Here is a 12026-nt window from a genome sequence, read left to right as displayed (position 1 = left end):
TGATCAGCACGAGAGCTCCACCAACACGAATCAATTTGCATCCCTAGTAGGGAAACTACTCAACTAGGTTGGCTCCGCAAGTCCCAAGGTTTTGGGGAGTTGGGCTCTGGAATAACTCTCCAACTCCCCAGGGGTCTTTAGGTCGGGCCGTGTTGGGCCGGGCCACAGGCCAAACTGTCGGCCTAGCACTACTCAGGTCTGTAACATGCCATGTCGTGCCGGGCCACGGCCCAAACTGAGGGCCCGGCACAATCCAGGCCCATAACAGTCCATGTCGTGCCGGTCTAACGGGCTTAGCTGGACTAGACGAACACGGCCCATGTTGCTCGTTCGCGCCGGCCTGGCACGGATTCTACAGTACCCGTATCGTGGTTAGGTTCGGCCCGTAATTGTGCCATGGGCCACTCGGCCCATTTTACATTCCTAGGCGAGGGAGCACGGGACAGAGATTAGGTGGGCCGCCTCCGCCTCTGCAACTCTCTTTAGAAAAAGAAAAAAAAAGAATGAGAGAAAAAAAAAAATGAAAGAGAAAAGATAATAAGAATATTTTGGTTGGAAAAGAGAATAAGAATATTTTGATAAGAAAATCTGACCTGAATTTATAAAATTTTAAAAAATGGTCTAATTTTGTAAAAAGTTGTTTAGAGTACATTTTTTATTTAAATTGACTATAAAAAAATATAAACTTGAGAAAATGTCTCGATATCACTTTTTCATCTCCAATACAACATATTTTGTAACTAAAATTATAGAGATATAAAATTACGATGATGGGTTAATCATTTTATCGATCGATCAAAGATCTGATAATCGATGATTCACGAATGCAAACAGAACAAGCAGTAAATTTTACAGCTGAATTAATTACCGATATTGCAGTTAGTAATAATAAACCGAACAATTTGTCGGTAAGAACTAAGAAGTGTCGCAACATCGACCAAAAAAATTCTAGAATGCAATGAATATATCGGTGACGTGGCGTAACAAATCAATCAAATATTTTTTTTTAGAGATATATGTCCCATCATGATTGTAAAAAAAGAATTTTATTATACTTTTGTTTGGAAAGAAAAAATATGATTGATTTGTTATTGATGATGTGGTGTAAGTGTAATAGTGTAGAATTTCTCGGGGACGCGGTGTGCGCCAGACTGGATTGATGTCAGCAAGAGAAAGACTTCAACGGTAATTCAGACGTCTTTACGGGGAGTCAAAATCAAAATTTTCTTTCGTCTTTTATGTGTTCTATCGCCGCCGCCCAACTCTCGTTCTCTTCCCTCTGTATTTTTTATTTTTCTCCGGTTCCTTGCCTTTCCCATTTCCCAGCCAAAGAACGGAATGGAAAGGAACCGGCCGTTTTGAGGAAAGCGGTTTACGCGTCCGAGAATCACTTTTATAAGCGAGCATCGTGCTCGTTAGATCCGATCAAAGCCAACGCCCTCGACCTCGATCTCAGTGCTGGACCTACCCTACCTTAGGGGATAGCGGAGGCTACGGAGATCGGGGGAGATGGCAACTGAGGCAGAGAGGGAAAAGGGCAGAAAGTGGGAGATGGTGAAGGAGACCGGCTACTACGATGTACTGGGGGTCAGCCCGACCGCGACGGAGGCCGAGATCAAGAAAGCCTACTACATCAAGGTACTAACTCGAGATTGTCCCTCAGGCTCCCCCTGTCTCTCTTTTCGCTTAGCCTTCCGCTATTTCTCCATCTCGCTCATTAGTCACGTTCGTCGCTCGCTCGCTCGCTCCCCCAACGGCTCGTCTGCCGGGTTCCTACTACTGAGATCCTAGGTCTCGAGCTGACTATTTGATATCGAACGAGTCAGCGCGATTTTCTACCCTTCCCTGCTCTTTCCCCCTTTCTCTATTAAAACTCGATGAGATGTGGGGCTGCACTCCTTAACCCCTTCGATCTGCATCCGAAACAACTTGTCTGCTCTTCACGTTTCAAACACCGTCCTCAGCCTATTAACCTTGGGTAGTTCTGCTTGCGCTGAAAAGGGAGGGTTTCGTCTTTCTCGGGGGATTTTTTTTTTTTTTTTTTTCTCGAGTGGTGATTTTACTTGCGATAGCCATGAATTTTACATAGTTTTCGAGGTTAAATATATAGAATATGAGCTGGCTGCTTCGGATGGCTTTGTCAGCTTGCATAGTATGAAGTGGAAAACTTCTTGCCCTAAACGAAGCCAATGGTTCTAGTCTTTCTGGTGTTGAGCTGCAGAAGTAGACCAGTTGGATATCTTAGAGCCTATTTGAATGTTCAAATAACTTATCAAGTATATCTACTCTTGCTTACTCAAGTATCAATAGCTAGTTGGTTATTTGGTTGTTAAGAGACATCTTACGATATCTAGGGGCTTCTTTGGATGCACGAATCTCTTGTTCAGTATGTCTCCCTACTCATTCAATGGGCATGTGGTACTTGGTTGATTGGTGCTGAGGAAAAAGTGTGCAGTTGCAAAGCATATACATCCTCTAAATTATTTTCAGTAAACTTACTATCTTGAGAAGTTGGAATTATTAAGGTTTCGTAACAGCTAAAAATTGAAATCTTAAGTTGTAATTGCAAAAGGAAATCACTTTATGGCAAGTTATCACCACCCTAAAGTAATAATATTCCTTATATGTTGAACACGCTATCTTAAATCATCACGACTATTAGGGCGTTGCCTGACATCAAAACTCTTATGTTATGATCGCCAGACAAATTGGTTATGGATATCAGTGACCATATATTGCTTGCTGAGATTTATGTTCTGAATACTATTTTCAGGCATCTAGATTATGAAGTTGCATTGTGCACATAATCATGATAACAAAATCCCGCCCCTCCCCCCTCTTTATTGATTTCTTCTTCCAATGAAACTTTGAGATTATTTAGTATACTATTGCAATTTTGACAGTATTTTTTATATATCGTAGTTTATTTTAGTGAAAAATGTTTGTCTGAGATATTACATTGGAAATGAACTTTTGAAATGTTGGAGATTCTTTAGGTAAATCCGAAGATACTCTTTAGTGCAATATGCGAGTTTTCATTGCAATAAATCAAGATAGTCCAAGGATTGCCTGTGCTGCCCGGACTTGTGCCATTATCGTGCCAAGGCTGTGCCGGCACTCATATTGACAAACTAGTTTGTTTTTTTACATTTTCTTAAATTGTTGTGTTTTTTTGTGGTAAAAAATTATATAAAAGTCTTCTTGAAAAGATTCTCTAATTTCTTTTATTATTTTAGATCTAGTGAATTTATCCATGGTTGTGTTTTCCTACAAATTTTTATCTAATTATGATTTCCGTTATGGTTTCATACATATACTTTCATAAGTATATCTGAATGATTTTTTTAATTGTTATGATGTTTATGACTCTATTCCTTCCAAAATAGTGTGAGATATAATATATAAATTATTTTTATAACCATTAGAGATATTAAAACACTCTAAAAGCCTATTGCTCATGATTATCTAATTAAAAGAAAAATCTTTCCAATGTGTGCCAATGTGCCAATGGCGTGCCACTGGCGCTCGGGGGTGCCCACATTGGCACACCTAGAGCTGCTGTATCGTATCATGCTGCTGACACAATGGCATGGGCCATGGCAGTGGCACTACAGTTTTTGAGATAGTCAGATGATCTTTCCATGACAAACCAGTTGCACAGTGATATATCATTGAAACCACATCTAAATGTTGTAAGCATAAATGGTTCTTACTATTATTGCCACAAAACAAATTTATTGTTCAGACACTATTGTTAAATCTATGCCATAAGAAGTCGTAATGAAGGAAAGAAGGAAAGTAAAAACTTGTCTAAAGTGATAAGCATGGAGGAAACTTTGTTAATGTAAAAGTTTTATTTAGCACTGAACTTGATTAAAACCTTTCGCAATGAGTTTTTTGTACGATTGTATCTATGGAATATTGGATATATTCCAGTTTATGCTAAGACATTCCTTCTGCTTATATTGGACTATTGACTCTACTCTCTTTGTAGGCGAAACAGGTCCATCCAGATAAAAACCCAAATGATCCACAAGCTGCACAAAATTTTCAGGCAAGTCTTTAGTTTCATTGGCCTGGTAGCTTATTTAACACATACACACACACACACACATAAATATATATAGAGAGTTGAGTTGGAATACTATTATTAGCAAATAGGCTCCGTTGCCACCTATTTATTTTCGATGATGGAGCCTCCAAATTGACGATCGGCACCGTTGAACATGATCTATACCACTTGAAGCATCTAGAAACCAAATTATATATTTTTTCGATATTGTTCTCTTGTCCGTTAAGTGGACACAAAAATGAACGGTTGAAAATGAATATTTTTTAAAAAGTGATGATAGGAGTCTTGTAATCAAGATCAAGAGTATAAATCTTGTTCTAAATAGTTTAAAGAATTTTCTAACCAAAATTCAATTGATTTGGATATCTTTACGCCGTTAAACGAGAAAACGTATTATATTGACCATTAAAATTACTAATTTTGAAACCCTTTGATTCTTAAGCCAATGATGTCGAAAAGATTTAAAATTTGGTTTCTAAATATTTCAAGTAGTAAATATCATGTTCAACGGAGTCGATCGTCGACTTGAAGGCTTCATCATAGAAAACAAATGGGTGGCAACGGAGCCCGATTGCTACTGATAGTATTCCAACTCAACTCTCTCTCTCTCTCTCTCTCTCTCTCTCTATATATATATATATATATATGGGTTTGGCGTTAACTTCTCATTTGATGTATCTAATATTGCTTCTCGAGTTCACATCCTATAACATTGTGTATACATGTTTCGGCAGATTACTGCACTCTCCAGTGTGCTTAAGTTCTGTTTGATTTAGGGTAAGAAGGAAATTTACTTACCGACAACAAAAATCATCATTGATTAAAATGTTTAATGCACATCTTTGTTCTTTGATAAGATTGAGTTATCTCAAGATGATTTGATGTACTTTCTTGATGATCAACGGATTGATTAGGTTAAAAATTACTAATACTTTCCTGTATTACAAATGAGAAGTGATCGGGGGAAATATTCTATTATGAATTTCCTGTTAGAGGCCATTTGATATACCTTAGTACCTCAAAAATTGTCTTTAAGAACTATGAAAAGCATAGAGTATTAATGTACCTTTGTGAGCTGGATGTTTGAAATAGATTCTTTTGCAACTAGACCAGGAGAACCTTATTCAGAGTGGAGGTCCTTTCTGAACATCTATGATCATTATGGAGAATCCTAAACATCGAAGAATACTACCCCTGTTAATCTACACTCAGTAAAATGCAAGGTTGTACGTACACAACTACAAAGGAATTTATGACATACAACACTATTTTGCCCTTCATCTACGCCAAAACTAAATTAGGATATGTGACAACATGAATTGTTTCAGGAGCTAATGTAAGAGCTTTCTATATCATCCTGAAGTGGAAAGGCTCTGTGGTATATGTAATCACAGAAAAAGGATGAATGCTCCTTTACACCACCAGATTTCTTAATAAATACTTTTCTTCGATAGGAAATATAATGTATTGCTGCCAAACAAGATAGTTGCAATAACTATAATGTACTAAATTGCTAGGACTAAGCTTTCATTTGGTGTTTCTTAAAGAATTGAAATGCGTTACTGTGCGGTGTACCTTTAATGTGAGCTTATATTTTGGATATATATTCACCATATTCAATAGTGATTTCTCTGTAGAATAGATGTTTCTTCAGTAGAATTATAGCTTGCTTAAGCAGATCTATTGCCAAGAACTTCAGTATTAGAATTTTCATACTGCAAGAAACGGGGAAGACTTCTGCAGCAATCTTACTTACCGCAAGAAGAAAACAAGATTTTTCAGGAATCGCAAAAAGTGATGACTAAAAATACGGAGAGGTCTGTTCCTGAAAATAGTTTACTTAAGCTGTCTAATTTCAAGATAATAGGGAGAGAACAGGGCAAGTGGACAGAAATTGAAGAAAATAATGGACTGTAATGAGAGAGGGAGGATGGTAAATGGTCTATTATGATGTAGAGGTGAGTATTCGCATTGAAAATGATCCTAGGCTTGATCACTAAAAGAAAGAATGAGCTGGTGATTCTAGAGAACAACTCCCTACGACTTGTTTTGATGCCGCACAAGTGCTTACTTGAGATCATAATTGTCAACTTGACATCGCGTGAACTGAAGGCTCTTTATCACAGTTTGTGATGCAGGGAAAAGGGTTTAGAAATCCAAATATCTCAAGTTGAATTCTGTTGATTGAGACTTTCTAATGTAACTATATGTACAGGCACAACAAGACTTAAAACACAGATGCAAAAAAGAATAATTAATGAGTGAAAATTATAAAATTGTGTGATAAAAAATAACCAAATGAAAGATTGAATTTAAAGTAGAAAACCGAGGTGGAAAGCAGACGGAATTAGCGAACACAAGTGCCGAACAGAAGCTGTCAAATTCCTACCAATCAATCCGGCGCCGTCTCTGTTGGAACACCATTTATGGGCGAAGCAGAACCATCTAAGGAAGAGAAAATGAAAGAAAAAGAAAGAAGGGAAAAGAGATTGAAAGAATATTGCAGGCTGCAGCAGAGAGGAAGATGACGATAGATCCCAACGACGAATCGATTGAGACGGATGATCCGATATCGCAGTTGAAGGCGAAGAAGCATAACCGAGCCAATTGTATGGGTTGAGAATGAGGGCGATGGCTAGTGTACGTGCAAAACTTATCATTGATTTCGCGAGGGCGGATGGTGTCATCAGGATGCTTGACCCTACGGGCTCACTCCGGTCGACGTGAAATTGCAAAGGAAAACTTCAGAGAACACATCTCAATAAAGTGGAATTTTCATAATAATACATACTCGTACAGATGGTCAATGCTCTATATCTGTAGAGTTTCCTACTAACAAATTCAAAACAATCCAATAAAACATTCTTATCTAGAATACCAATATTCAGGTAAATCTAAAAAATTCTCAAACAGAAATTAACAACTAAACCTGTCCAAAACCATTTAAAACTTGCTCAAACTCACGTTGCACCCAATGTCTTGAATCATGGTGCGATCTCATCATCAAGCCAAATACTTGGTCTCCTACGACGGCAGTGCACGTAAGTCTGAAATGGGACCCGGCTGCATCAGTTTGAAAAGGTTCTTTCTTGGTTTTCTTACTGTGGCTTTTGCCGTAGGTAAAGTTGAACAGTTGCTCTTTCTTCTTTCATTCGGCTCACTCATGTAAGTTGTGTTGGACCTGACAGAGAGATGCGGTTTTCTACTTGCATTTTGTAGGAAGTATTTGTATCTCTATGCTGTTGTAACTATATTTCTGAACATGTACATTAATGTGTCTCTCTTGTTTCTTTCCGTTTCGCTTTCGTAGTACACTACTTGTTTCTTATCAAGACTTAATTTGCTGCATGCAACAATTATGCGCGAAGCCTAACAACTTAGTGTCTCAGTTATAGATGGCTTTATAGGGTTGCTTTGTGGAGTATGGAATTGTCTTTTTTCACTTCTCTTAGTAAATAATGACTTGCCAAATTCCATGGTAACATATATGCATTCTACTCTAGTAACTTTGCTACATATTTTGGTCTCTTGATGGCTCACAGTAATTGGATACAAAAGTATACTCAATTGTTGAATAAAGTTTTAAAGTGAAAATAAACAACGTAATCTTAGTAGTGGCTACTTGACGCAGTAATACATGTTTGAATTATGGAAATTTTCGCTCTTTAATTTTTACCCAGTCCATCTGTACTTCAGGTTCTTGGAGAGGCTTACCAGGTTCTCAGTGATCCAACACAGCGCCAGGCTTATGATGCATTTGGGAAATCAGGCATTTCAACGTAGTTTTCCTCTCCTTGATGCATTTAAATATATAGAAAGAAAGGAAGAGAAAGGCTAAGAAATTTTTTATTAAACCTTAGGAGAATTCAGTAATTTGTTGACTTTGTGTTGATACAGTCTAAGAAGGACTTCATTTTTCTTATTGTCATGTTCTGATTTATATTTTCTAGACATATAACAAGCTAATGTATCTCTGTTTACACATGTTGCAGAGAAGCAATCATCGATCCTGCGGCAATATTTGCAATGCTTTTTGGCAGTGAGCTTTTTGAGGATTACATTGGCCAACTTGCAATGGCGTCAATGGCGTCACTTGATGTTGTAGGTGAAGGCGAGCAAATTGATGCCAAAAAGCTGCAAGAGAAAATGAGGGTATGATTTTTTTAGTTACTTTATTCACATTTCCATGTGGGCCTTAGTTCGTTATTTGTGGTTCTAATTTCATAAAATAAGACATTGTAATTTTGTAAAAGAAGAGACTGAGAAACAAGATGCAGCTGCAATTTCTATTATTAGAACTTGATGCTATCAACACAACAAAACCCATTAAGCTTTTTTCTTATAATGCTTATGACCCTTTTGTCTATCATTTCCGTTGAAGTCTAAGCTTTTGCAGATTGATATATAAAACCAACGAACAGAAGTAACAACGCTGTAAAATGACTGAAGTGTAAATACACAATATAAAACTTACACCGGAGGGCTTTGCAAAGAAATGATTTTGGAAATGTTTTCAGCAGTGAGTAGTAAAAGCTTTCTTGGATTAATTTGGAAATAAGGAAATTGGGAATGAGGTTTGACAATGGATGTGGTTTTTGGTCCTTATGAAAAGAATATGAAGCTTACAGTAGAAAATTTTGCAAAGAAAAATTTTTGGAAATGTTTTCAGCAGTGAGCAGTAAAAGCTTAGTATGATAAGTATGCACGAAACTGGGGATGAGGCCTAATAAAGGTTCTGGTTTATGGTCCTGATAAACTCTAACTATTAGGTGATATCGTATGTAGCACAAAGTTTTTTGTAGTATGTGTTTTCGGTCTAGGATACCGTGCAAACTTGATAATTTTTATGTCTTAGCCTCTTGGTATCTAAACCTTAATCACATTATGGAAGAGGCGTGTTTTGTTGAACCTTTGAAATGGTAGTGGAAAAAAAAAGGCCTCCAGTAGGTGAACCACACTTTCTTTTAGCTTGTCCTGAATCCCCGTGGTGGAAATTGAAGGCACGCATGATCAGACTACCCAAACAAGTGAACAACAACACAATTTACCGAGAGAAATCTGACAACACGACATGAACTCATCTAATTTAACGAAACATATTGCATGATTAAAGTGCAGGTTTATTTTTTGAATATTTAGGGTCAAGCTACAGATATTAAGATACGATCGTCAAATTGACATGATTGGCCCAACAATTAAATATGAATGTGATTGATGTGCTTACATTACTTGCTAACACTATAGCCTGATTGCATTTGATAGAATCTAGTAATTCATCAAAATTTTCTTTTGTCAGAACTGATCCCATTCATAGCGCTTGTACCACGCAATTTTATTCAGTTGATTAATTGAATTTTAATGCAAAGAATAAGAGAATTTATCCCCGGCTAACTAAATTGCATACACGATGGTTTATTTCTTCATCGAATTGTTTCCTTACCGGCTTTCTATTACTCTTTTCTTTTTATTCCTACTTCGATCATTAGATAATTCGTCAAGCTTTGTTGTTCTTTTGTAATAGTTCCATGTTTAATTTATCACTGCAACTATAGGTTGTTCAAAAAGAAAGAGAGGAAAAACTTGCAGTGATATTGAAAGACCGACTGCACCTGTATGTTCAAGGCAACAAAGATGAGTTTATTAGTCAAGCTGAAGCTGAGGTTTCAAGGCTTTCCAATGCAGGTTATTATTGCTACCTAAACAATATGGATATTAATTTAGTTGTTGTACTTATATTTCTATATTTATTTATTTATTTTCTTAATGGAGGCTCATTTATCTTTTCTGTCTATATTTATTTGCATATTCTTTCCAGCAGCATAGATAAATTCACGTCATGATCATGGGCCGTGTACATCCTTATTATTGTTTTGGCTAGCTGAATCTCATAACTTAGTCAATTTGACTGCATATGCAGGCCCATGAGTCTCTTTCTAGAATGGTGTTTGGGATTTGTCGACTCTACTAACATTCAAGATGATTTATCTGATTTGTCTAATTTATTTCTACAGCATATGGAGTGGATATGCTGAATACCATAGGCTACATATATTCAAGGCAGGCTGCAAAAGAACTTGGAAAAAAAGCTATATATCTGGGTGTGCCATTCATTGCTGAATGGTTCAGAACCAAGGGACATTTTATCAAGTCCCAAGTAACAGCTGCAACAGGTAAATGATGAGTTCCTTCAGCACTTCTTCGGTCATTAGTGCACCCGTACTGAGTTAGCATGTTCCTCTTGATGAGTCTAAGAGAGCACATCCTGATATTAGTACCAAATCAGTAAGTATCAGTAAGTTATCAAAGGTTTTATTGGCTGCTGGACTTGCAGGTGCCATCGCTCTAATGCAGCTGCAGGAGGACCTGAAAAAGCAGCTCAGTAGCGAGGGCAACTATACGGAAGAAGAACTCGAAGAGTACTTGCAGACGCACAAAAAGATGATGATTGATTCCTTATGGAAACTTAATGTTGCTGATATTGAAGCCACCCTATCCCGTGTCTGTCAGATGGTAATTGTTATTACATACCAACAACTAGATGATGGCTGGCTCTATACCTATTCATTCTCATTTACATCTCCCTTGGGCGCTTGATGGAATTAAAATATCGTTGACAAACTTAAAACTTCAGGTTCTTCAAGACAATACTGTTAGGAGAGAGGAACTTCGTGCACGAGCTAAAGGGTTGAAAGTACTTGGGAAAATATTCCAGGTACTATTCTTGATTTTGTTTCATTAGTTGAGTGTTCAGTTTTAATATTTCCTTGTATAGACTACTTGATCATGTGGTTTATGACATAGAGGGTTAAGACCAACACGAGCGAGAGCGAAGCAGCAAGCATAAATAACTTGGAGGACAATGAACGGGATGGTAGTTCTCCTGATACATCACCAAAGTCCCCTAATGAACAGCCATCTTTTGCAAGTCCTCCTGGTACACAGGTATCTTTTCCTCGAGATTTCTGTTGATTTTTGTTTTTTTTTTTCACTGTGAAATTTGCAAGGGTAGAGGTTCCTGTACAAGATGCCCGTAAAGTTTACATGATCTTCAAAGCCTAGTTCCATGCGTATTTTTGGAGATGATGACTTTGATCATTATAGCAATCTTTTTTTATTTTCTTTCTTTCATTTTCCAGAGCCCATATGTGGAGGCCCCTCAGTTTGGAGGTTCTAACTATGGATTCAACTTCCCGATACCTACTGCTCCACCTGGCGCGCAGAGGCATCTTTGATCAGCAGTATAGGCGATGCAGCACGCTTTTTCACCGTGTATTATATACTGCTGGTGGTGGGGCTCATGTTTTGGTGCTTTGGTTTGTTTAGTAGAATATGGTATTGCATTCCCCCACCAATTCTTCATCAGTATTTATTTCCTTTAGAGCAGAGGAGTTTGTTTCAACATGCATAACATGGTTGTTTTTCTGTGGGTGGGTTAAGTTGTGCATCCCCATGTAGTTAGCCAGCGGCACCGACTGGTATGTACATCAGAGCTTCCTGCTATGTGGTTTCATATTTATTTGTGGTGCTATAGTGAAAAAAAAACATGCTTTGTATATAAGTTTGGATTATTCTCATTTTAGCAGCTTCCTGTTGGAACTTTAGTACAGGGTGGTGATTGGCCTTAAACATCGGAGGCTACATTCTTATTCACGCTGTTGTTCATTGTTACCCAAAATAATGTTGTCCATAATTTAAATGGAACAGTTTTATGGCAAGACACAATATGAAGGTAGGCTCGAGAACTGGCAGCTGTTGCGAACACGAAGGTGCGTATTATGCTATGCCGGACAGCAAAGTGGTAAATGTTTGCTGTCTAGAATTATGAGTACTTTGACAACCATGGTGAACGTTTCTGACTGCAAAGTGGTAAACGGTTTTAGGTAGTTTTGGTTGGACGTGTTGGAGGGCTGGAAACAATCTTCAAGAAATTTCTCTAGTATTTGATTTTATGTAA

At 37.6% G+C, this 12026-nt stretch overlaps 1 protein-coding gene across 2 annotated transcripts; it reads left to right on the top strand.

Annotated features, from left to right (window-relative positions):
* On the top strand, window positions 1235-11672 carry LOC109711687 (chaperone protein dnaJ 10-like). Of its 2 annotated transcripts, XM_020234838.1 has the most exons (10): window positions 1236-1638; window positions 3995-4054; window positions 7769-7851; window positions 8065-8224; window positions 9625-9754; window positions 10084-10242; window positions 10404-10582; window positions 10704-10784; window positions 10874-11014; window positions 11209-11672. In XM_020234838.1, exons 1-10 carry the CDS (start codon window positions 1510-1512, stop codon window positions 11302-11304), a joined length of 1218 nt encoding a protein of 405 aa, XP_020090427.1. In that variant the 5' UTR covers window positions 1236-1509; the 3' UTR covers window positions 11305-11672. The 2 variants fall into 2 exon arrangements, with proteins under 2 accessions (XP_020090429.1, XP_020090427.1); XM_020234840.1 differs by lacking the exon at window positions 3995-4054 and having other exon boundaries at window positions 1235-1638.

This window comes from Ananas comosus, linkage group 6 (genome assembly GCF_001540865.1).
Source record: "Ananas comosus cultivar F153 linkage group 6, ASM154086v1, whole genome shotgun sequence".
NCBI lineage: Eukaryota > Viridiplantae > Streptophyta > Magnoliopsida > Poales > Bromeliaceae > Ananas > Ananas comosus.
This window is presented reverse-complemented; position numbering and strand designations above follow the sequence as displayed.